A 26,307-nucleotide genomic window follows, 5' to 3' on the forward strand; every position below is an offset into this window, starting at 1 on the left:
TTGGACGAGCCCTTGCAAAGTTTCCCTCGTGTGTTTACCAAAGGGCGTACGAAACGGTAAAAAAATCCCTCGACACGGAAACCAGCGAGGTTCGATTCGTGAAACAAACGGGGGAAATGAAGAACAAACACACGGAGATACTTACATAAATCACCCAATCCTTAGGCGAGTGGGCGTTCGTGCCGCACATGTACAGCCGATTTCCATCCCCCATTGGCTGGATCACCCTTATGTGATTCCGACAGTCGAAGTGCTGCGAAAGAAGGGGAAAGAAAATTGAATTTCCCACGGATACGTGCGAAGAAACGTGGCCACGGCCGCGTGGAGGGGAGGGGAGGAGGGGGCAAGTGTGCGTGGACACGGATTTTTCAGAAAATTATATAGAGCGGGATCGCGAGGCAAAGGGTTCCACCGTGGCCGATCACGTCGCGCCTCCCCGTATTTCGCCGCGAATTGGCGCGCGGGAAATAAATTGGTTTTGTCGTCACGTAGAGAGTATTTGCGTGGACCTTACACCTCGCCGATGCGTGCGCGATGAATACCGAATGAAGCCGCGATAAACGGCGGCGAATTGTCCGCCTTAAAATGCGATCGTTACGTCTGCAAGATGAACCGATAAAATGTGAAAGAGTATCATCGAATTAGGGATTAGAATTCCAATTTTCTTCCACTCGATTTTATTATTTTTAAGAGAGAGAAGAAAAGAGCGCAATAACTCTTACGAATTATTATCTAATTGTTTATTATGTGAGGATGATTACTTCAAGTAGGAGAAAGTGTACGTGTTTGTGAATGATATATGCACGAGAAATGTATACAAGACTTTATCTCGGAAACGGAAAAAATAAAAACAAACGGAAGACGATCGAATCGATATTTTTCTCGCTAGCTTATGGTTGCTACAGATGTCGCCGCTGTTAACAAATGACGGGTGAATTTCGCGCAATTTATCTTTCGAACTTTCCCTCGTCCGCATTACGAATTGTATAAAATAAACGACGTCACGCGCGCAAATATCGCGCGAAAAATTGCCAATTAGCGGGAGTGGGTGTTTCCCACCCCGGCTTGAAAATTATCGCTATATGGAAACATTATCACCGCCAAATTGGAAACGTCATCAGACGAACGAATCCGTTCTCAATTAAGGGAACGTCAACGCGGGCCGATCGATACTCCATAAAACGAATTCCTCTCGCGTGTGGAAACATTTCGATCTAAACTTGTTTCCCATTATTATTCCCGTTATGATAAAAGTTGCGTCGTTGACAGGTTTTAACGAATCTTTCCGATATCAAGTTTCGTTCAGACACGATTCCATAGGATTCAAAACACCCCCATTAAACCTTCTACTAGATTCCTCTTCATTTTATTTAACACGCAAAAAGGAGAAAGAAAGGATATTCGAGTAACTCGTACGCGATTCTTTTATTCTTCTACTCTATGGATTGTCTATGGATTAGTCGATATTTTATATCTTTTGACAAAGGAATGTGTCTCTTTTCTTTTTTTTCTCTTTATCTAAGGAAAGCTTAATTTGCTTCCCTTTTTTCCCGGATCGAGGCCGTTTTATCATAACGAAAGTTCATTCTTTCTCTCCCTATATGACGTCCCTATACTTGAGCTAATTACCATCTCCGCAGTTCCATTTTAAGTGACGCTTTAATTAGATTGCGCCGTTATTAAAATTCCGTTGAAAAGTGGCGCGAACCCGGCCCGGTAAATGCGATAATGAAATAAAGAAGTAATTCACCTCTGATTTCCCTTTGGACACACAATTTGCCACGTTGCTCGGCTCCAGATGAAGCGCGTCCCTCTGCAAGAAAAAAAAAAGGAAAGGGTTATTTCTTGCATTCTTGCGCCTCAACGTGTCAAGTATTGTAGACAAATTAACAAATTTGCATAATTGCTATTGTGAATTATACAGTTTGTCCTATTTTTTTTTTTTTTTAAGTCTAGATCAAAATATTAATTGTTACGTTATTGTTGTATTACAGATCGAAATCTCAGAAAATCATTCGAGACGTTAAAATTGTTCGAAACCTAGTGTCGATAAAAAGAATGTTCAGATCAACAATTAAACAGTTGCAACATTTAATTTGAATGATTAAAATCGTACAAGATTAAAACTTGCGATGTGGAAAATGGGGCAGGATCACAAATGGAGTACGATTAACGACGAATATTCCATGTTTCTTCCTTCATTTTCGAACAAGAAACAGGTGAAACAACTTTTTCCAAGAATATTATTTTGAATAGGAGCAAAAAGCTTCGAAAGTTATCAAAACTTGAACATCTAAACTTCAACCATATATTTCATTTCTATAAAAAAATAATATATAACTACCCCTATTGAAAGAACGATCGATAATGGAACTGTCATTTTCACTATGACAAACTTCTTTTCTTTTATTTACACTACGACAAACTTGCATCCAACAGATTTAAAATCTCAAAGAACAAAAATGATCAATAAGGTATTCACCGATCGAAATATAGATCAAAATTAATCCTTCCAGCTTCTACATGGTTGCTGAATGACTCGTCGCGAGAGAATTCTATTTCGAAGACGGCCGCCATAATTACGAGTCATTCTGGGACTGGGGCTCGAGATCTCTTTGGTTGGTGGCTCGAGTTCGTTCGTTTCACGTTCATTCGCCCTCAGCCACCGTCTCTCCTACTTTCCATACCTTTTCCTCACCTACGACGTTCTTGGTCCCGACCTTACACAACATGGAGAGGCGTTACGAGTGCATGCTCGACGTTTCGCGAGCGTGAAGAAGAGGCTGCACACTCGTGTCATTGTGCGGGTCGCGACGCCATGGCAGACGAACGCCTCGAGCTTTTCCAAAGCTCAACCCTTGCGAATGTGTCGGCCGGAATGGGGTCAACAGACGGAATTGAAAAAAAATGGGGAGGGGGAACGGTATCAAGTCTCGTGTCTTCACTTTTGAGAAGAGGAAGTGGCGGAGTCTTTGATGACTCCGGCCGATGGATTCGAGCAGAACGTTTCTTCGCTCGTTTCTGAATACGGTGATACAGGTTCGAACAGTGATTCCGATTCGTCGACCCAGTTTTAAGTAATAAGTGGTTTTGGAGAGGAAAAAGTAAAAGAATTATCCAATGTGATCGAGGCTTCGATAACGTGAGTTTGAATAAAATTCATTTCTTGAAAAATATTTGGATAAGGTTTATTTATTTATAATTAATTTTTAATTATCCAGGCCAATGAAAAAGAAGCTATTGACAATTTGAAGAAAATTGAAAACTAATTATTGGTTTCATTCATTGGTGTTAAAAAAAGAAAGTCAGTAATTAAAATTTTTGTTAGTGAGAAATAATGTAACGTATAATTTAATGATTTATTTTATTAAAAATATTTTCTGCGTGTAAGAGAGGATAGGATCAAATCTACATTATTATTATATTTTCCTTTAACTGCCTCTTATGAATTATTCATTTTATTTTTTGTTATTATCAAAAAATGTTAAGCACATGTCATATAATGGGAAATAATGATTCCCAATCGCTGAACAAACAAATAATTTAAATATAATTTGTTGAATGAGATTTTCCTTTCTCTAATTCACTTTATCGTAAGAATAGAAAGTAATATAATAAAAGTTATATGTAAAATAAATGAAATTCATACTTTGAATCATTACAGATTAATCGGATTTATATCTCTACATAGCCAAAATTCTAACTCTTATTAAATTTTAAAATTGAATTTCTAAATTAAGTCTTGAAACAAAATTATTAATACCATTCCGCTTGCACAATTTATTACAGCTGATGAATATCTAATAATAATTAAATAAGGCAAGATAATCCAGACACTTGGCAATCAGAGTAATTAGGTATCACGAAGATATGGAAGAGACCTTTAAGAACATCGTATTATCTTTGAAAGGTTGAGATTTTAGATGTCTATGTGTACATTGGAAAGACTAAGTACTGTCTGCGAATTTCTATGTGCGCGCATGTCGGTGACGATGAGTCTTCTCCAAGACGAAAAGTACATAGTCTACCGAGTTTAGAAAGAGCAAGTTTTAGCAAAGATCTCTTTCAAATTATTCTTTATACGTTCCTACATTCGCCCACCCCCACCAATCCTCCCTTTGCAATCATGGGACGAATTATTTATTTCTATATTTTAATAAATCACACTGTACGAAACATTTACACATCAAAATAATTGTAAATATACATTTACGACTTAACATTCAGTCAAGTAATATAAGAAAAAAGAAAATGAAATATATATTGAAATATTCAATATTTCTTTATTATTCTCTCTTTCAGAACGTTGTTCACGAAAGAAAGGAAAAAAAAAACGGATAAATCGTGATCCCTCGGCCATAGATTTCGACGCCTTCGAGAAATACAACCTCCCCCTATTGAGCTGAAGCCGGTTCGTGCGCCAGAGGTCGTAGACACGATCCGGAAAAGGAAGTGGTTCGTTTGCACGGTCAATCGTCCGAAACGCGTTGCCCTTAACGATCGATCTCCTGCGGACGTCGCGTGCCGTTCCCCGCTCCGGTGTCACGGCCAGAAACCGCGTTGATCCTCGAAATTGTCCTGGCCCAGGGACCAGGGGGAGGGGGGAAAGCCGAAACGCCGGTCGGCTGACAGTGATCTACGGCTAATAAATTAACGAAAGAATTGTTTTTGCTCGCGCACGCGACTGACCGTGCCGTGATATTTATTCGGACGATGCGGGGGACAGTAGCGGGAGCGTGCTCTCGAAAATCGGGGAAATTATATACAGCCTGATATTTTTAAAATCACCGATGATCAATTTTTTTCCCCTCGATCGTTCCTTTGGATCAACGATATGTAAGAGAGGGGATGTTGATTGTCTAGAGAAATACAACATCATTTTTCCAGTCGCTGAATAATTCGTAAAAAAAAAAAGGATGATTTAAATTACAAAATTAAAAAATAAGGGGAAAAAATATTCCGTTCCATTAACACGTTGGTTCAACGCGATAATATTATACGGAAGGAACTAAACGGTGGTGAAGGGTGGTGCATTGAAAGCAGCTTGACGTGGGAAAAGAAAATTATTTCGGTCGGAAAAATTACACGTTCCCGAAGTATGCGCGATAAATTGCTTTTTTGCGAGCTCGCATATGTTAGAGACAATATGTGGTATTTGATCTCGCGATAGGTTTTCGGCGAGCGTGGAAAATTATTTGTTCGGGGCGAAGGTAGAATGAATCGCCTCGAACGGGAATCGAATCGTCTGGCTCGCGGCAATGGCCGCGTAAAATGGAATTCCTGCGAGGAATTCTATTCTATGAGCTTTCGGAAGCCCCTCGAACTTTACGTATCCCGCGAGCGGGCCAGCGCGAATCTCGATTTTACGCGCCTCGATTCTCGAACCTCTCGATATTCACCGCGATTGCAAGCGATGGCGGGGAAACACGCCTGGGGAAAATTTTCCAACCGAGGACCAACTTGATGTTCTTCCTTCACTTCAGTGAAGGAAAATAATCCAAATTTATCTCGTTCGATTATCGGTCGTGTAATTTCCCCATTGATGAATTTGCATTCGTTTGAAATCTTATTATTTAACACGTTTTGATATGTACTTTTTAATTTTTCTTTTTTTTTTTTTCTTTAATTTTTTAATTCTCGTAATATCCTTTGATCTTCGAGCTTAGCTTTTTTAATAAGGGGATAATGGGTGAAAGTGTAATAGGTGAGTATAACCATTAACTGCTACGTTAGCTTTATTATTGAACTTTCCGCGAATGAAACGAGGTCGATTCAGGGTAGTTGAAAAAGCAAATTTACTTTTGATTTATGGGTGAGCTTTTTATATTCATGGCGTAATTTGGCGATTATTACGTTCCCGGAAATGAGGTGAATTAAATATATCTTTTAACTTCCTATTTTTACGAGATCTTCGAATTATTTTACACGCCCTTTGAGTGGAATTTGCGCTTCGATATCAAAAAGAAAATATATCATTTCTCGCGTAACTGAATTCGAACCGTGAAAAAATAAGTTTCTTAAAGTGGAAATAGAAATTTATAGATAATTAATACTCCTTCTCCGTTTTCCTTGACCCGCAATTGTTAAACGTACGATTCTTAAATATATCGTGAACATGCAATGCTTTCTGTCATATTTCTATTACTATAGAAATACATTAATTGAAACAGAGAACTTTTACCGTGTAATTTTTTACTTTCATGCCTGATAAAAACGTCCCTTTTCCCACTTAATTGTAAAGATTTTATCGTAGCGTCTTTGTAATAATTGTTTTGAAAAGGGGTTACAAAAGTAGTTCAAACTGTATTGTTTGAAAAAATAATTAAAAAAATATATTCGAACGAGCACGAAAATACTTCGACAAAAAGATATAAAACTATTAAAATTAACTCCCTCGATCGTCGTTTGATCGTGATAAATCATCAAATGCAACCAGAACAAAATGGATTAAACTAAGATCAAACGCGTATGTATTACGTATCATAAAGGGACCAATTCCTATCAACAATCACAACGATCCAACATATTCGTACAATCACGAGACGTTCGATCTCAACCGATCTCAACATCCACGACATCGAGTAATCACACGCGTACGTCCACAAACACGTTTGTCCGCAAATATTCGCACGCGTCTCTGTAACATACACACGTGGTATCCTCACGCGTATACGTGCGAATATATAATCGTGCACAAATACGAGCGTGCCATTATGCTAGGGATCACGCACGTGCACGTGGAACAAGGCTCATGAACGTGCACGCACACGAATGCTTAATTAACCTGCAAACCTGTCCTGTTTAAATAGAGAAGGAGCAAGAAGGAGCGTCACAGGATTGAGCTACGAACGAGTGTGGAATAGTTGGATGATCTTTGTTCTTTCCCATTTCGAATCGATAATTAACGAAATACGCTTGTAGAAAGATGTATAACAATTCCAATATTTGGAATATATATTATAATATTCTTAATAAAAAATTAAATCTTTTTTGTTGTAAATTTATATTCACTATATGATTATGATTAGTAATTTAACAAATTAATTAAATTATATAAAAATTGTAAATATTTCAAACAAAATAAATAAATAAAAATAAATAAGAAATAAACCTTGTCATTATCTTGTATTATAATTTATAACTATATTATATATGTATATCTTTAAGATGGATCAATTCAATTTGGTCCATACAAAATTAAATCCATTATTAGGATTTGTTCACAGTATATTTTCAACACAATTAAATTAAGGAAATGATACAAGATAATAATTTCAATTCAATAGAAATTGAATCAGAGTTGCAACAATTCAACAAAAATTTCAGTGCTTTTAATGCACTTCAATTATATTAAGAAATTAAAACAGACTCACGTGTCTCGAAGGGATGATGAAGCAGGGAACCAGATACGCACAACCAATCTCTCCATTATTTACTCTCACACACGCACTAACAAATGTTAATTTCTACTTAAATTTGTCTCACCGATCGGCAGTTATTATATATACACAGTGTCAAAATCGACAGCGAGAAACCGATCACCGCTCTGCGCCGCTTAGCGGTATCCGCGAATACTACTTTTCCACCATTTATCAAAGACAAAAATTAATTTTAAAAATTTCCAACTAAATGATGATAACCTTGAATAAATATTTATTTAAAAGAATATATAAATATATTCTTTCTAAAAACAAGAATTTTTTCAATTTCACTAAAGTTGGAAAAATAAATAAAAATTTTTTCACTCTCTGTACAATCATCTCGTCAAAGACATTCCAAATTTATTTCCACTAATTTTCATCAAAATCACTTTGTTTCTTTAAATGATAAACTTTCTAATCTAAATCTCATTGATACATTTTCCATTTGCAAAGAATAATTACAGAAAATTGAAAGAAAGAAAGCGAATAATTCTTGCGATATAAAATAATTAAAAGACAAACTACTGAGAGTGAAAAAAATAAGTATGTAAGCATCAAAATTTTATTACAGAAATTTCATTAAAAGCAGTAACGTTAAACGAAGGAAGACTACTAATCTACATAACTTCGAGAAACTTAACGTTTACGAAATATTTGTTAAAGGAGGAACGTTAGCAAGATGATAATTTTCAGATCTGGCCACGTATAAAGATAATCTACTTACGAACTGTGTACATATACATATATATATATATATATACGTAACATTCCCTCACTACAATTATTCTCGAAATACCAAGCACGTGGTTTGAGAACTAGTTTATCTCAAAGTCGCTGATATACGCCTCGCATTTCCTATGCAAAGCAACCGCTAAGTAATAACCGAATAGACACAGCATTGTCTTCTCGTTTGACATTTTCGAGTTTCCCTCAATTTAAATACTGTTCCCAACATTGATTTTCATCTACTATCATCTACTACTTTCGATATTCACCTTTCAACATCCCTCGCAAGAAAAATGTACGTACCATGAATACAATTAATTAATTTCCAGCAGCAACACATCCCCTCTTTACCCTCCCCTCGTTTATAGATGTGTGTACACACACGTTTCTCGAGGGATGAAAATCGTTTGCCTCGCGTAAACCCACCTCGGTGTCTCGTGAGCGCAACTATAACCGCACACACCCCTCTCCTAACTCCTAAAACATCCGTCTTTACCCCCCCGGTGGTGTCATCCACCTGCAAGTGAAGTTAAGCGTGCGCGCTTAGCCGATCAGAAGAAGGGGAGAGGGGGATGGAAACGAAAATCGTTTGCCTCTCGCGTAAATTCTACCGGTTCTGCCCCCGTTAAAATAATTTAACGATCCCAGCTTCGCAGGGGTACAGCTGCGCGTAGCCATTGATAACGACGTATTACTCGTTAAGCAGACGGGTACATTAAGGCCGCGATGTATACACACACACACGCACACGCACACGCGCACACACAGAGGCTCGTCTGTAATTAAAAGCGGAGCCATTCCCGGTATCCGCACTTAACTACAACTTAGCCAAGGATCTCCTCGTTACACTAATCATTACTATCCGTACGCGAGTTAGAAATACCGATGGGCTGTTGGAAAATGGAGGCAAGGGATCGAGGGATATGGAAGTATCTTTGAAAGGAAGAAGATAGAGAAGAGGAGGTTGGAGAGGAGGTTCTTCCTCCGTTGCCCCTTTTTTTTCTCCTTTCTTTCCTCCTTCCTTTTTTTTTCTCCTTCTTTCTTTCCCTCTTTTTTTTTATACACAGCGAAGGGTCGGGTGAAGCGAAACATGTTAATGGTATTGGCTACATGGAAGGGGCGCGACTAAGGGGAGTCCGTGCACCTAGTCCGGGCCAAGGATACCTGAATTAAAGTCATTAATCCAGTCGAAGGGTTCATTTTGTAGACTGTGTTTCTTCGTTGGGATGAGCATGAGAAAAGTCTGTTTGATTGTAATTAATATCGTGTAATGGAGTTCATGATCTATGAAAATATTGTTTCTCGAATCACAATCTTTGCTCAAATATTTTCTCTCAATGAAGAATTCTACGAAGTTATAAAAATTATTGAGCAGAAGAATCGCTCACTTAACAATGATAAGTCAATAGATACGTATATTCGAACGGAATGGATTACAGTTCTTTCGAGCTATAATTAAGCTATAATTTAAGTGAAATAAGAATAGGGGATGAAAATCAATGACGGGAATTAGTATTCGTTCGGTATCGATCTCGATCCAGCTGGTCACGTAAGCAGAGAAAAAAAAAGTCCACGCGAGGCGAAGCCGAGGCCGACGATTCGTCTAACGGTTCAATTTCAGATTACAACCCCCGATATCAGACCTCCTTCTACGTCGTTTTTCTAACGAACCTCTCGTATTACCAGGGACCCGTTAACGAGCTCGCGAAATGGGAACGCACCTTAATCTCGCTCGGTTTCTGATTAAAGGCTATGTTCTCCAGTCCTTAATTCACTAAAGAGCAGCAGAAAGTTCTCGAGCAAGCAGACGGAGACCAGGAGACGCGGAGAACTTCAGACTAAGAAAGAGGAAGGGAAACAGGAAAGATAGAGATAAAGAGAGGGAAGGGAAGGAGAGAACAGGTGCAAGTTACCAGGATAGTACGTATTACGGTTGCCTGTATGTCCGACCTAAAATGTATAGTTGCCTATAGGATCGGAAAAGGGAACGCGATAGTGGAATTAATGTTTTTATTCTTCTTAAAATGTTACTTTTAACGATTTTAAATAATTCCCTTAATGATTTGCACAACGCGTGGATATTCGAATTTTTGCATATCAAGAACGCAAATTTAAAAGTTTATTCGCGCATTTTTATATTATCAAAAATAATATTAAATATTTTTAATTGAAAGACGATCAGAAATTGATCAAACTTTGAAAAGATCTAATTTATTTATTCCTAAGAGGAATGATGGAACGAAGGAAACGATGAAATTATATTTCTTTTTCGGATGTAAGGTTAAGTCGGGTTGCCTATCTCAAAGGGCAGCGCATGCGCAACAATAATATCAACCGGTCAGATTGCATCGTTTTATCGCATTGGGTACGATGTCATTAAGTTGGCAGCAGCACCGGTGTGCCTGGCGGCGTGCAAACGTCTCGACTTCCATTACCGGCCACGATTATTAAACAGAAATATCTGCCGTCTCTCCGCGCGTCTGACCCAACCCTAAACTCTACAGAGGGTACCCAGTTTTCGCGAATTCGCTGCAGGCAGGAAAGTCGATGGGGATCGAGAGCTGAGCCACGGGGGTTCCCCAGCCACGTTTACACGCTCGGTAAGCAGTCTGCGAGGAAGCAGTCTGCCTGCCAGTCATCTTACAGACGATGAAAGTCGTTGACGCTTGCATTTTGAGTCGGCGCAACCACCCCCCATCGTGGCTCTATGCCGAAATGATGCGACACAGAGGCAGGCGATTTGCAAAGGCGCCAAATCTCGAGTTTAGGGATTTACGAGTGGAGGATATTCAGAGGAAAGGTTCAAACAATATTTTGTTGAGAATTGCATGGATTGTTATTAATTCTCTTTTCTTTCTTGCTTAGATTATTTGTTCAATTATTATAATTCTATGTATAATCAAGGTAAGAAAGAATATGGAATAAAATAGACGAGGATTCGAATTTCATATAATTGTAAAACTATAGAATTCTTGGATATTTATTAAAAAAGAGATAGGATAAATATCTTTTGAAATAAAATTATCCAAAAATTATTCATTCGTCAATGTTTAATTAATAAAAAAGTAGCAAGAGAAATATATCCAGATATAAAAGAAAAATCCTTTTAGAAGAAATAGAATTTCCACGTAAAAAAAAAAATCATTCCATTGTCATTAAAAACTTTTTACATTTTCCTAACGTAGAATCGAGTAACAAATTCTCAAATACCAGAAATAAAATTAAAAAAAAGAAAAAGAATATTGAAACAAAGAAAATCACTCATCGAAACACCATTTGTTCAACACCCTTTAAAAATCAAATAACCCAAACCCTATCTATTCAAATCGACAAAGCTCCAAAAACGAGTCAATCCTATATTTCCAACTCTCAACGATTCGTCGTCGGCCAAGTTTAAAAAAAAAAAAAAAGAATCTCTCTCGAATCCAGGGGAAACCAAGTCACACACTGGCGTCGAAGGCGATCGAAAAATCGGTCGTGGAATTTCGTTGAACTAGTTTTCGCGCAATCACGACCAGGATTGCGTCTTCTCTGTGTGCAGAGGATTGTCTCCAAAAAGATGCGACAGAGCGCAAGAAAAGCGGTCTGATTATGTAACAAAGACATGCGACGAGTTCGAAAGAATGTCCACACGTAATCATCTGCCGTGGCCCCAATTCGGACCGAAATCTCGCCGCTTTCTCGAATCGAGCTTCGAATCGTTTACGCTTCTTCCATTTCAAGGGGTGGGCGCATCACAGGCTGGCTTTAGAGTTTCGGCATCCGGGTTGATTAAGCTCCTGGCGAGGCGATGATGTCGCAGAACAGAACCCAGAAATTGTCATCTCGTCGTTAAACTACGAGGAACTCGTTGCTCTTTCGTCTTCTTCGCCCTCTGCTTTCTCTTTCTCTCTCTCTCTTTCTCTTCTGTTTCGACGGTTTAATCATCGTCGCGACAGTGTCGTGTCGTGTCGCGCATCTGCAAATTTCAGCAGGCCTAATAGAGAGCCGAGAATCGTTTGGTGAAAATCCTAAGACGCGTGCTGGCTTTTTGATTAATCTCGGTGAAACCTCGGCTCAGGTCTTGTTGTGGTCCCTTTACCAAGCCGAAATATCCCTTGATTGGCTTCCTTTTCAGAGAGGAAATTGATCGTAACGAGATCATCGCTCGAGGGACTGTTTTGCGTTTTGAAGGTTTGAAGTTTTGATGAGAGAGCGAATAATGGGTTGGTTGGACGGTCGGTAACGAGTGGATTAAATTTTCAGACGGTCCGGGGTTTATGGTTGCGACGTTCTCTGTTTTTCAGAGTAGTTGGATAAGATGGCGAGTGAATGAAAATTGAACACATTGATCTTACATTTACGATCTTAATGTTGTACATTATTTTTGGCATAGCAGTCCTGAAGAAAATCTTTGATTTCTCGTAGAGAATCATCTAATGCTAAATTTCGTTTTCTTAATATTGTGATTTAATTACAAATTTATCATTGTGAATTGCTCGATGCTTTCAGCATTATGATTTTTAAAAAATTCGCAATTCTGTTTAAAAAAGTGTATAACATTGATACTATCTCCGTGTTCCTCTTTTCGATCGTTGAAGAATGGAAAAATTGAAGATAAATTCGTCGATAAAACGCAACCCCCAACTATGTATAACTAAAAAAAAGAAGAAAACCAGAATTCAATTCCGTTCACGAAGAAGTGTGGCCGTCGTGAAATCGTAATGCCCTTTCCCCTCGTCTTGATAAATCATTCCACGGTTCGGGACGAGCTCATTTACACCCGAAACAGGTTACGATTCCATATAAAAGTGAAATCGAACTACATTTATGGTCAAGGGTGGGATGAAATATTTACGGTGGGCCGTCGCCTTTTTACAAAATGACATTTCGAACGGAAGTAAAAGAAAGTGGAGCATCAGTCTGTATATACACGGGGACCGTGTACAATTTACCGTGTTAAATTATTGAAAACGGCCAAGACCTCGTCGGTATCCTCGGGGGTATCGACACCCCCTAACCTTCGAAATTCGAGGCCTGTAATGGTACCTGGGAGGCATGGTTAAAAATTCATCGGGCCGAGCCACCGCGCCGCTTTTTATCTCATCAAATATTAATACGCGGCAGTGAGCCGTTAGAAGATAGAATCGTTCCTTGCTCCCACGTATATGCTATATATGATAATAACCATTTCCATGGGGAGATGGTAGTTAATACCGGGTGGTTCGAACAATTTCTATTCCACTATTCCTTTATTTTATTCTCAACATTCGTCCTCTCAATTGCGAACCGTGATCTTTATAAATCAGAACCTGTGTTCTAATATCACGATATTGATATCAATTTAATTTATGCACGAAATACGTGTAGAGGGAAAAAATATATATTTCAAATATCGGCTCATTTTTGGAAAATGCGATATTGTTTCAATTTTTTTCCTGCGAAGGAATGAATATCAGAGAAATTGATCTAAAAGTACCTGTTTTTCCCCCTTTTCAAAGGAACGTCTATCTAACTATCATCCGTTGACGGAAATTGTTAATCATTATTCCATCTCTCTTCTTTGCCAATATAAAAATAAAGCTTTAAAATTAAATAATCTCCTCTTTCTCTTCATCCTCGGGCAAACGATACTCCTATATATCCTGGCCATCGTATAACTAAACATTGGATCCCGTCATACGTAACTAGATCATAGAATCTAGGGAGAATTTTTACGAACGAGCACGACGAAACCGAAAAGTGCCTTTCGTTGTCGATCAACGCCGTAAGTCACTTTTTCTTAATGGAAACCCGTCAAACTCGCGCGCCCCTCTCGCGCTGATCCAGCGCGAAAGATAGAGATGGAAAGGAAGTGTATCAGGAAGAGGTGGAAAATGGAGAAACAGAGTGGATGTGAGTACACGCACATCGTGTGCGCACACCGAAGGGAGAAACAGGATAAGAGAATGGGTGTGATAGCAGGGGAGGGGAGGGGATGGTGGTAAAAGGAGCGAAAAACCGGGATTCAATCTGCATTCAATATTGATTTCAATCCGATATCGTGGATTCCAATTTTTGTGATTTACTTCTTACAACGCAGGAGCGAGAACTATCCGCGTACGTGAAAAAGGACGAGGCTTTTCGAAAGTCAACCCCGATGCATACCGATGTCATCCCCGTCATCGATCAAATGTTGATCCGTGAATAGATTCGGAGCATCGTGAGGGAATAGAATGGGGATGTTAGTTAACGATTGCACTGTGACTGTGAACTATGGATAATTTTTTTAGGAAAAGATAAAGCAAAATTAAGGGTACGTCCATGATGCAATAGATATTTTTAAGGATATATATTAGAATGAATATAGGGAAAATTAAGATATAATAAGAATTATTGTTTGCACGTACTATCATTTCAATTAATCGAATTTTATTTCACTAAGACATAAATTGATACTATCGAAGAGATTACGAGTTTATAATTTTAATATATAATGGTAATTATATATTAAATTTATATTAAGATGAAAATGAAGTTTAAGGAATATAGGCATATTAAATTATTTATACTCATTAATAAAAAAAGAAGTAAAAGTTGCATTTAACAAAAATACATATTCTACGTTCATTGTTCAAATATTAAGACTTTATGTTTTATGATGAGAATTAAGAAGATTGTAAGTAATGAAATTAAAAAAAAAAATTCAATTTTATCAAGTTATTAAATTGACTTTCCAAGTCTGAAACAGAAAAGAAAATTGTAATTTCTTCAACGAGATTCCCTTTATCGTTATAGTTCAACAATCTATGAAGCATATTTCAACTTCGTAATTTTGTTCTTATAAAACTGCGTACTTTTCAACCGAATAATCTCGCGCAAGAGTTTTTCAATAGGATCTTTAGAACATGGTTTTCCCTTCGTTCTTGGGAAATCCACGTCACTGTTACCATTCATCCAGTGTGATTCCGGATAATTTATCGAGATATATCGCGCGGACGGGTCCCCGTCATTGGCAAAATCAAGTTCGATAATTCGTTATCTATCTCCCCCTCCCACCCTCTAATGTTCTGGAACTTTGGTCGTTAGACGTTTCTTCTACCTCATTGACTTCCTATAATTGGTAGATGACACGAAGAATTTCATTCGCCTTTCGATCACGAAACATCAATCCTGAGAATGGTCATACGCTGGGTATATAAAGATTAAAATCTCCAACGTAATAAAAAATAATTCAACCATGAATAAGATAACTCCGATATCTCGATAAAATAATACAATCCAATCAGACGATTCTAAAATTCTAAAAAGAAATTTAATTTAAATGGATCAAAATATTCTCATTTCCCAAATTTCTCTCACACTCTTCCATCTCCTTGTCCGCATTAATGAAAAAACGAATTAAATATCGAGGAACGAGACGGTGTGAACGATGAATTTCCCAGAAAGCTCGATCCCAGCCCGTCAATAACCGCGGAACAATTACGGATTATCACGCTTCGGGTGGCGCTTAAGCGGGCCGCTGTCGTACGCGTCTTTTTTCCCTCCCTTCCCCACCCCTTCCACCCCCACCCCTCCGACTTTCGCGGTTTAGTAGCGGTCTGAAGCATTTTGCGCGGCGACGAGAGCGACGGCGACACAAGAGGAGGGGAAGGAGGGGGAGGCAGGGGTTGCGACGCGAGCAAGGGGTTGTATGGCTATTTGAACACTTTCGCCATAAATTCGCGCGAGAGGGTACTCGAGGCTCGTTCGCGGCCGCGCAATGCACCGATCCTTCTCCCTTTCCTATTCTCGTTTTGTCCTCGCCTCTCCTCTTCCCCCCTCCCCTCCTCGCATTCGCTGTGTTTGTACTTATGGTATAACGGTGGAATGGCGGTGTCGCGCCTTTCGGCCGATTCGAGGCTCGTTAGCGCGGCTCGAGTGGCCGTCGAGTTTGCTGCCGGTCTTCGAAAACGCGACGGAGCAATAATCTGGTGAACGGCGGCGACCGAGAGAGAGAGAGAGAGGGATCGAGATGGAAGGAGAGGACGAGAGACGAGATAAACGAGAGAAATAGAGGAGGGGGGGAGGTGGTAATTAAAAAAGTTAAGCCGTTAAGTAGCGATAGAATGGGGAAGTAGTGGCGCGAAGTGAAGGGCAAACACGGAAGGAGAAGTTGACTCGAGAAATAGCTGTGGATGTTGGACTAGAATGGAACAATTGTGGGGGAGGGGGATGAGGATATAAGCAGATATAAGGAGGGAGAAAAAGATGGACAAACTTGACAATCACTTCTTGGGATAATAGAACCGTTTTCATAAGCTCCAATTACCGACACCGTGGAGAACTATCTTAACGCGAGCTCCACCAGCTAGACTAGCAGTATCAACCACCACCCACCCCATCTGGCATTCTTTCTTTCTGTTTACAATTTCTATGTTTGCCCGGGAAGAAGGGTTTTGCTTGCCGCAAACTCGGCGTTCGTAGAAGAAATCTTGCTATTCTGCCCAGTCTTACATGCCCCTCCCCCTCTTTCTTTATCTATCTCTACGATGTTTTCTCTTCCCCCTTTATCCTCATCCCTTTTCTTTTTTATCGCCCTGGTCGAGACGTGGTGCGCCAGCCGCTACCAAGATCCTAGAAAACTTTCTAGACTTCCGATTTCTCGGTGTAGCGCGAGAAGAAAAATCTCCGCGAGGAAGGCGAGCCGGGCGACGATCAAACGAACGTCGCCGTGATTCCGTGTTTATCTTATATTTTTCCTCGAAAAGAGATAGATAATATAATGAAGTATAAAAATTGTCTCGATAAAATTTTCTTCCAATTCGTTCGAGAAATGATATAGCTAGAATGATATTATAAAGGTATCTGTGCTACTAAAGTTTAAAGAAATTTTTATCGAATGATTATTTGTCATTTTCGAATAAATTTTCTCCTAATGTACAGATTATTTTTGCGATACATTGAGAAATTTGAAACCGCGTAATGATCACCGCTCAAAGGAATTAATTTCTGCGGGAAACGAAAACGAAAAAACGGGAAATGAGAAGCGTAAATAAGTTCGTTTAAGAAGAAAAAAGAGGGAAGCCAGGATAAAGAGGATTCCGGGAACGGAATCGTGAGAATTTTTCATCGCAACTTTCGCGAAATTTTGTTTGTCTTTTCTCTTTCGCAATGCGGCCCAGTTGCCGCTGGCTTCGCCGTGATTATCCGCGGAACGGATTTAAAACTGCGTTAGCGCCGGCTCTACGAGCACTCGTGCACCACCGTAATCCATTTATTTACAAGTTTCCGAGAACAGCGTCGCAAGCGTGTCTAAATACCGGCAAGGTAAAAGAGAGGAAAGAGAAGGTTAGCGTAGGAAATCCTTCGAGGCTTCTTCTTTTTTCGAATTTATCGCTCGTGCATCTACGCGCAACACGAATGAAACGTATATCGTTGAAACTGAGACCCGTAAAGTTGAAAAGTATTTGTATACTTTAAAGATTTAGAGGTTTCAATGTTTACTACAAGTATACAGTCTTTGAGAAGAAAAAAAATTGATGTTACGTGCTGTATCTTCACTAGCGAATAATTATTATTTATCAATTTAATATTCTTAATAAAAAATTAAATCTTTTTCATTGTAAATTTATATTCATTATATGATTATGATTAGTAATATTAATTTAACAAATTAATTAAATTATATAAAAATTGTAAATATTTCAAATAAATAAAAATAAATAAGAAATAAATATTATTATTACCATTATCTTGTATTATAATTTATAACTATATTATGTATATCTTTAAGATGGATCAATTCAATTTGATCCATATAAAATTAAATCCATTATTAGGATTTTTTCACAGTATATTTCAACACAATTAAATTAAAAGTCAATTGAAATTTGAACATAATTTAAGGAAATAATACAAGATAATAATTTCAATTCAATAGAAATTGAATCAGAGTTGCAACAATTCAATAAAAATTTCAGTGCTTTTAATGCACCTCAAATATATTAAGAAATTAAAACAGACTCACGTGTCTCGAAGGGATGATGAAGCAGGGAACCAGATACGCACAACCAATCTCTCCATTATTTACTTTCACACACGCACTAACAAATATTAATTTTTACTTAAATTTGTCTCACCGATCGGCAGTTATTATATATACACAGTGTCAAAATCGCCAGCGAGAAACCGATCACAACCCTGCGCCGCTTAGCGGTATCCGCGAGTACTACTTTTCCACCACTTATCAAAGACAAAGATTAATTTTAAAAATTTCCAATTAAATGATGATAATCTTGAATAAATATTTATTTAAAAAAATATATAAATATATTCTTTCTAGAAACAAGAATTTTTTCAATTTCACTGAAGCTGGAAAAATAAATAAAAAATTTTCTTTTTACATTTTAATAAAATAGTTGTATTCATACGGATTGATTATATTAAAATATGTTTAAAATATTATTTTCTTAACTACTATTCCAAAAAAATATTATTTACAAAATCCTCTAAAGGAAATTCCTGAATTTACGAAATCAATAAATTTCAGAAAATAAGGCATAAATTCCACGAATTCGAAAGGAGAATGGACTTTTCCCTCGTTCGCACATTCGACAAGCAAGATTGTCACGAAAAAGGAGAAGAGAAAAAAAGGAACGATGTCTCGAATGCGATGACTAACGACGGAGAAGAGTCTCATCAAACTGAAATTTTGCCAGGATCTTATCCCAAATTCATCGTCGCAATAAACCCCGCGTTACACGGGCTTGTACACGACTAGTGCCTACTTCTCCGCCAAAAGAGGGGAGGGAGAGGTTGGTCGAAAAGGTGGCAGACGAGAAAAGGGAAAGGAGGAAAGTAGCACGAGGGTGAGCACGAGGCGTTAGGGATAAAAATTCCGAAGGCAAAGCAGGAGTCTCGAAGTTATACAGAGTGGCCCCGGCGCGAAATGTATATTTAATGCCATCATTCTAGAAAGTAACAGACCCACCCGTTTATATTTCAGTGCTTGGCAGAATTGTTTGCTACTTCTTCTTCCTCTGCCAACCCCTCGATATATTGCTATTTCATCTTGTACACGTACGAATGTAAAGGGAAGAGAGGAAAAGAAAAAAAAAGAAAAAAAGAAAAGAAAAGGAAAATATTCGTAGGTATTCTTCTTCTACGCCGGTATGTATTTTTTTTCTTCTCTTGAATTTTTCTTTTTCTTCTTTCTTCCAATTTCTCGTATAATTACAGAAGATTTCTTTTTTTTTTTTTTTTTTTGATAGTCTACACAGGCTTTTGACCTGTTGAAGAAAATTGACACTGTCCCAAAAGATGTTCGTTCTATATATTTTCCTCTTCTGGGCGCGATTGAAAGAAGAGTACACGGGATGAAAAGTATGGAAGATAGTTGGGTAAGACCTCTTAATTCTGCGTCGAGATAACGCTCTCGTCCTGCATCGTAATAAGGGCGGAATAAAAATAAGAGAGGGTGAATGAGAAGTTTTTAATCATACCCCCGTATTCCCTAGTCGTTGCTCTTTCTGAACGCTATATTTCTAGGTCAACGCGAAACTCGAGGAAAGAAAAATGATTATTTTGCAAACTCGTTGCCACGGTTTCCTTCTTCTGGAAACATCGTGTCTAGAACAACTTGAACCATTTCCCTTGATTAATGCAATACTAAAACACGTTCGATGTAATTTAGCTTAGTTTATTGTAACGTTTAACTTGAAGATTTAATAAAAGACAAAGGTGCATTGTGAAAAAGGAAAAGGTATAAGAAATTAAAAATGTTGGAAGAATTAATATCTCTAAAATTCTATGCTGTAGAGAGAGAGAGATTCTTTTCTATTCCACGTGAACTCGTCAGATAAATCATGATTAACGCGTCTGGTGCCGATGATACACGATATTCATCAGAGATACAATTTTCATTAAAACGAACAAGTGTACTCTTTAGCTTAAATCTGATATAAAATCATAGAGAGGTAACGTAACGAACGTGAGGAGTGACGTTAAATGTAGAGGATGGACCAACTTAATTATATTCGTCATTAGTGAATCCATGAAAATTTAGTTTATCACGAATGTGTCCTTTTGTCGCTTCACAGACGTTCCAAATGAATTTATACTAAAAAAAGAAGAAAAAAAAATTGTGAATCATTCTACGATTTTGCGAATCATTCTAATAACTTTTTTATTTTTTCGATAATCATTGAAAATTCAGATTATATCCTCGAAAGGAATCTTGTTTCGAGAAAATCAACGAATTGTAAATAATTGATTTTTGTTTTAGATAAACGTACGGTTCTAAATCACACACACATGTCGTTCCACGATAAAAATAATTTTAATCTTTTAATTCACGATAAAGATTATATATTAATAACTCTTTTGGAATTTCAGAATTTTTCCTTACCTCAAATTTCTAATTAAAGCAAATACATCTCGCGAAAACAATCATTAAGATCGATACACCCTTTTTACTCCTTTCTTCCATCGGTAAAATAACTTTCGGCCGGAAACGATCCTCTTGTCCTCCACGAGGAAATGAACAAATCAAATAATAGAAGACGATGAGATCGAAATAAACTCGAACCATTATTACCCGCGTTCCCGGGGCATAAAGGACGCATAAATCTGTCAGACTTGGCCAATACAATCCGGAGCCAGCGCCGGAAGCCGTACGCGGGCGCAAACCGGTATCTCATCCGCGGCTTTACAACCGTGTAAATTCCACGGAGAGCTTCTTAATACTTTACTGCCGTCATGTAAACGTAAAAACCGCCTCCGCGTCCAATCTTCCGGAGTTGCAGTCGTCGCTGGCTGCGCACCAGTTTCCTGACGCGATGCGGTTTTCACGGAACACGTTCGCCTCGATCCATCCCGATCTCCACTCGGGATTGGACGTTGTTTTATTGGGCGTACGGGTGTTTTATAGATTCCGATTTTCTCCGACTCCTCACTCGATCTTCGCCCTTTCCCTTCGTGGTTTTCCCCCTTTTTTCCATCTGTTTTTTCTTTTTTTTTTTTTTTGGCCAGCAACTTCTCTATTTTTCGATCGAATCTCGATCTCGTTTCTTCTTCCTTGTCTCGAGGAATCGAGTTTCTTTCTTCTCTCAAACTTTTTTGCTTATTTTTTTCTTTTTCTTGTAAAGGGGGAGAAGAGTTCTTCTTAGTATCCTTTGTCCTCGAGCAGAATATTTCGAGCACGCTGAGAAGGCAGGTTTCGATAAAGAATACGATTGGCTGATTTTGTCGTTCGATGTGCGTGTACGTCCGGAAACGACGATAAAGATACAAGGAGGTATCGAATCATTGGAAGGCTTCCTTTGATGCATCCTCTAAATCGCGCCCAATTCGATTCGTTTCAACGAGCGAGATAAGTTTCAAAAGGTTTTCTCGATTGATTAGAGAGAGAGTCGATATCGATCGAATAGTATATCCAATTTTAGAAATGATGACGTTATTATTGAATAATATTATTGTTGTATATTGTTATGATAATATCAATAAATTGATGTCTAATTTATACATACACATCGATTGTTCTTCGTGTTAAATTGTATTGGATATATTTGATCGATGAAATCACGATAATATTAGAATTATTATTTAAAACATGCGATAGAAAATTAACAGGAATTCAAAGTGGACGATCAAATAACTAATCGTCTTAATAAAAATCTATTAAAGATACGTAATATAAAAATATCTCGAATACGAAAAACTATAAACTCCTCATGAATCTCTCATACAACAGAAATAACTACCTTTCAACGTCTCGTAAAAAATTTACCACTCAATCTCGCACTTCACCAACACCTAAAATCGATAAAAAAAAAAAAAAGAAAAAAAGATACAAAACTTAGACGCGTCATTATTCCACAATCACCGAAGAAAGAGGGGAGAGAAAGAGAGAAAAAAATAAAACAACGAAAGATCGAAACTTGGACGATTCCTTTCCCAGACAATGACCCTACATCAATCTAATGCCTCGATCGATTCGGTTTCCACAACACCGAACTTCAGAAGTTCACTTGTGCGCTAATGGAAAATCCACGGCCGAGTAGTAAGAGTAGTAAGAAAATTGCCGGTTGCGGTTCATTTGTTCCACGTGTGTGTGTTTTTCGTAAGAGCGGCGCCAACGCTTGTGCAAGATGCACGAGCTCGAAGGCCGGGGGAGGGGGTGTCGTCCCCCGCCGTCCATTCCGAGCACCACGTGTTATAACTCGCCGGTACGGAACGTATGGGTCTGGCTCTCCCTCAGGACTGACGCACGGCCTCGAAACTTTTCTTCCCCCTTATGAAATTGTAACGCGGACACGGATTAGCATGGAGCCATTGTCTGGCCTTAGGGTGGAACGCGCGCGTTGTTCGCGTGACGTGTCGCGGGCTACGACACCATCGAATCGATCCGTGAATGCGCGAGATGGACTGTAGCATCGAATATATATATATTTTTTCCATTTACGTCACACATGAAAGGTTTGAACAGGGGTTTTCGATCGAATTCCTCTTTATCCTTCCTCGATAATTCTATTTCTACTTTGAAAAAGAAATCAATTAAATTCTATTTCTTACAGAATTAATTTCAACAACCCTAAAATCGTCCCCGAAGAGCGATCAACGCCCCCAACGAAAACAAGACACTCGCCCCTCGTCTTCCAAACGCCAATAATAAGACGTCCTACTTCAAATAGACGGGGAAACGAAAACACGAGGAGGCGTCTTTGATCAATTTCCCCATAGCGAATCTTCCAAGACCTACATGCGATCGCTATGCATGTATGCAAAATTGCGAAATCGCATCAGACCTTCTTATACGCTCCCTACATTCTCGTTTCCCTTTTTTCTCCCTTTTCTTCTTTTTTTTTTTCCGTCTCGCAGTTCACCGGTAACGGCCTCCCCCCTCCACCCCTTGGTTGGCTAGCGCGAAACACCCCTGGGGGTTTCGTCACAGGGGGATGGGCCAGGTTCTGCGGCCTGGCCGAGCCTGCGCTAACGTTTTACGGCTACGTTACCACGCCACGCGGGCAAAATCGAAATCCCATTCCCGTTAATTCTCCATGGAATCGAACTCTGCGGTGGCGACACCGGCCCCGCAATGGGATTTCATTGTAACCGGTGCCCGCCTGTTACAGCGACTGGCCAACTTTCGCGAAATTTTTCACGTTCACCCGATCCATGCCCTCGGCCAACCAGGGATCGAGTTAGTTAACCCCCTCCCTCTTCCTTGGATTTTTACTTTCTCCTCCGAGCGAGCTGTGCGAAGTAAGTTTTCGGATGGGGAGTTTCGATCTCCTCCTCCTCCTCCTCCACTGTTGTTTCGCTTCCTCGGATCTAAGTTCGTAATGGCACAAGGGAACACGGAAGTTTCGCGGAACGGATGGACCAAAACCCTCCACGGGACGGGGCAGTTTGCATTTATTAACGGGTAAAATTGAAATCGGAAATGGGAATTGGCGTAGAGGTATTCTATTGTTCGCTCGTGGGGCTCGAGACATTTTTGTAATTGAACGTGTCGCGCGAGGTTGATGGAAATTCGCTAAGATAAATGTCGTGTCTGTTATTCCATGATGATTCGTGTTATTATTTCTCTGTATCGCAATTGAGATTGGATCGAAATAATTAAAGAAAGTTAGAAAAAAGTTTGTATTATTGGATGAAAATGAAAATGAAAGTGGACGACGATATGGAGCATTGTTTCGAAGGATTTTGAAGATGAAAAAGAGAAAAGAAAAATAAAATGCCACGATAAATAGCGTTAATGTTTGGTCATGCCATGGCGGTGTCGCGGTGAACAAAGTCGAAACCACATTCGCTGGGAATTCTCCATGGAACTAAACTTTGCGGCAATGTCAACCTCTGCGATGGAATTTTATCGTTACCGTATCTAACCGTTCACCAACTTTGAACAAACATCGCGTTTTCTGGTTAAAGCAAGGATCATCTTAAACATCGAGTTCATTCATAAAACTTGTTTTTAATTGATCGATAATTCGTCGTTAAAATATTTTTGCGGATCGTTCGAAGGATCTGAATCTGAAAATTATTTTAAAATTCCGTCAATCAAGATCGTACAAATCGACGTAAATTCGTTATGAAATACGAGGTTTTATCGATCACGGAGGATAAAGCGGGATGGGAGGAAAATAATTTCGGTATGGCGTTATTCTTCCGCGCAATATCGCGCGAACACGCCACAATCCTGGCAAAGTGTCGGCCGACGTATCCAGACGACAAAGTGTGCAAAGGAACAAGAGGAGAGGAGCCGCGGTTATTGATGATAACTGAGAGCATGGAGCGTTATTAAATTTCGAGTGGATTGTAACCCTATAAATTGAAAAAACACCGACCAGAGAGAGAGAGAGAGAGAGAAATGGAACGAAAAATTCCTCAAGATCGTAAAGGATTTTCGAATTCCTTGAAATTCATTGTCGCGCAAAAAAAAAAAAAAAAAAAAAAGGGAAAAGGAAAGAGAAGAGAAGAGAAACTCCGATATCGAAGAGAAAAGAAAAACCGAAACGCAAAGAGGAAACGGAAATAAGGAGAGGAAAGGGGAGAAGAAAAATGAGGTAGACGCGGAGGCGGAGGGGAAGGTTGGAGAAAACAATTTTCGAGATATCGGACTCGTAGCCTCGAGTAGTAGCTTTTCACGTATCTTTACCTTCCACAGTCCATTGAAATCGGCCATTGAATTCCACCACCGGATTCCTCCTCCTCCTCCTCCTCCTCCTCCTCTTCCTCTTGGGAAGAGAAGGGGAGAGAGAGGAGTTTCGACCGGCGGGGAGGAAAAGAAAAAGTCTCCTTTCTCGATACTGGTTTCCACGGGCACGGGCACAAAGAACGGTGAAACGACGCTTCTCCTTCCTCCGTAGGGGAGGAAACGACAATTCGAAAACGCAATTATTCGGCTAGAACGTATCGTTGCCCGTGCCACCTGTCGCGAAACCGAAAACCACCCCAAATAGAGAACCCCAGAAGAAAAAAAGAGAGGAGGGGAGAAGAAAGAAATAACGTTAAAGGGTAGAGAAAAAGAAAGAAAGAGAGGGGGGACCCTCTCGATTTTTCCCCGTTCGTCTGTACGGCCAGATGTGACGATTGCGAGGACACGAAAAATAATTTAAAAGCGGAGAACAACGGCCGATCACCGGACGGTATATATACTAGGTGGAAAAAGGGTTGTTCATCGCTCTAGAATTTCGTTCTTTGGATGGAGCTTGCATGGCCATTGCCATCGCGGATCGTGTTTCCGGCACGGCCTTTTTTCTTTAATTATGATCGGCCGCCGGCCTGGTCCGCGAATGGTAAATTGAATCCACGTAAAACAGCCGCGTATCGTGTTTCTCGCGCCTGTCACACGCCGATGGTTCTTAATCCCAGCCCGCTTTGTGCGGGACGGGTTTGGAAATTGAAATTTTTCCAGGGGAAAATTGACGTGACGATTGGAAACGGCGAGTGACGGGGGAAATATTGTTTTACAAGATGATTATGTTACGATGGATATATATCGATCGTGGCTCGGGTGTATTTGTATTTCAATCCCGAAATGGCGGATAGAGATCTTTTCATAGGCTATAAAAGTTGTTTAACTTTTTTTCGGATACCCAACTTCGCAGCATATATATATATATATATATACGCTTCGATGAAATATCGATGAATTTCCCGAATTTTTCATACGCTTTTAGAAAATTCCGATACTTGTATTACCGTAAGATTTAATTTAAAATCGTAGATAGGAGATATAACGTAAAAAAGATAAATTAGATAAATTATCCGTGAAATTTTATTCATTTTTCCAAGAATAATTTTCAAATAATTTTGAAAATATCGAAAAGAACGATAAGAATATCGTTCACGAAATAATGCAATTCGACGCAACAACGAAACGGAACGAAGACGCTTCTCCAAGATAATTCAATAACGGTAAACAGTCCAATATCAATAACAATCGAGATGAAACGTCGTTTTGTGAGAAATCTATTCTCTCGGGCGTCGTCGACTCGGATTTCCCATCCCTCGAATCGAAAGTGAGACCGTTTGGTCGTTCGAGATAGACCCGATCCGAGTAGATGGACAAAAGGACAGGCGGAAACAAGAGGAAGAGGTCGAGAAACGAGCGGAATGAGAGTTAATGGGAATCTCGATGGAGACGTTTCGACGACGGAAAGAAGGCAAAAAAGACGCGCGAACGAGATTTCGGCCTTTCTGGAAAAAAAAAAAAAAA

At 39.1% G+C, this 26,307-nt stretch overlaps 1 protein-coding gene across 3 annotated transcripts in view; it reads right to left on the reverse strand.

Annotated features, from left to right (window-relative positions):
- The window catches only part of LOC408896 (semaphorin-2A), a 503,815-nt gene that overhangs the window by 15,446 nt on the left and 462,062 nt on the right, over positions 1–26,307 (reverse strand). For all 3 annotated transcript variants that reach the window (XM_016912661.2, XM_006562478.3, XM_392426.6), the window contains 2 exons: positions 1,751–1,813; positions 146–253 (listed from right to left, as the gene is read on the reverse strand). In XM_016912661.2, the coding sequence (XP_016768150.1) occupies positions 146–253; positions 1,751–1,813 (171 nt within the window). The remainder of the gene's footprint in view (positions 1–145; positions 254–1,750; positions 1,814–26,307) is intronic.

This window comes from Apis mellifera, linkage group LG6 (assembly GCF_003254395.2).
Source record: "Apis mellifera strain DH4 linkage group LG6, Amel_HAv3.1, whole genome shotgun sequence".
Lineage (NCBI taxonomy): Eukaryota > Metazoa > Arthropoda > Insecta > Hymenoptera > Apidae > Apis > Apis mellifera.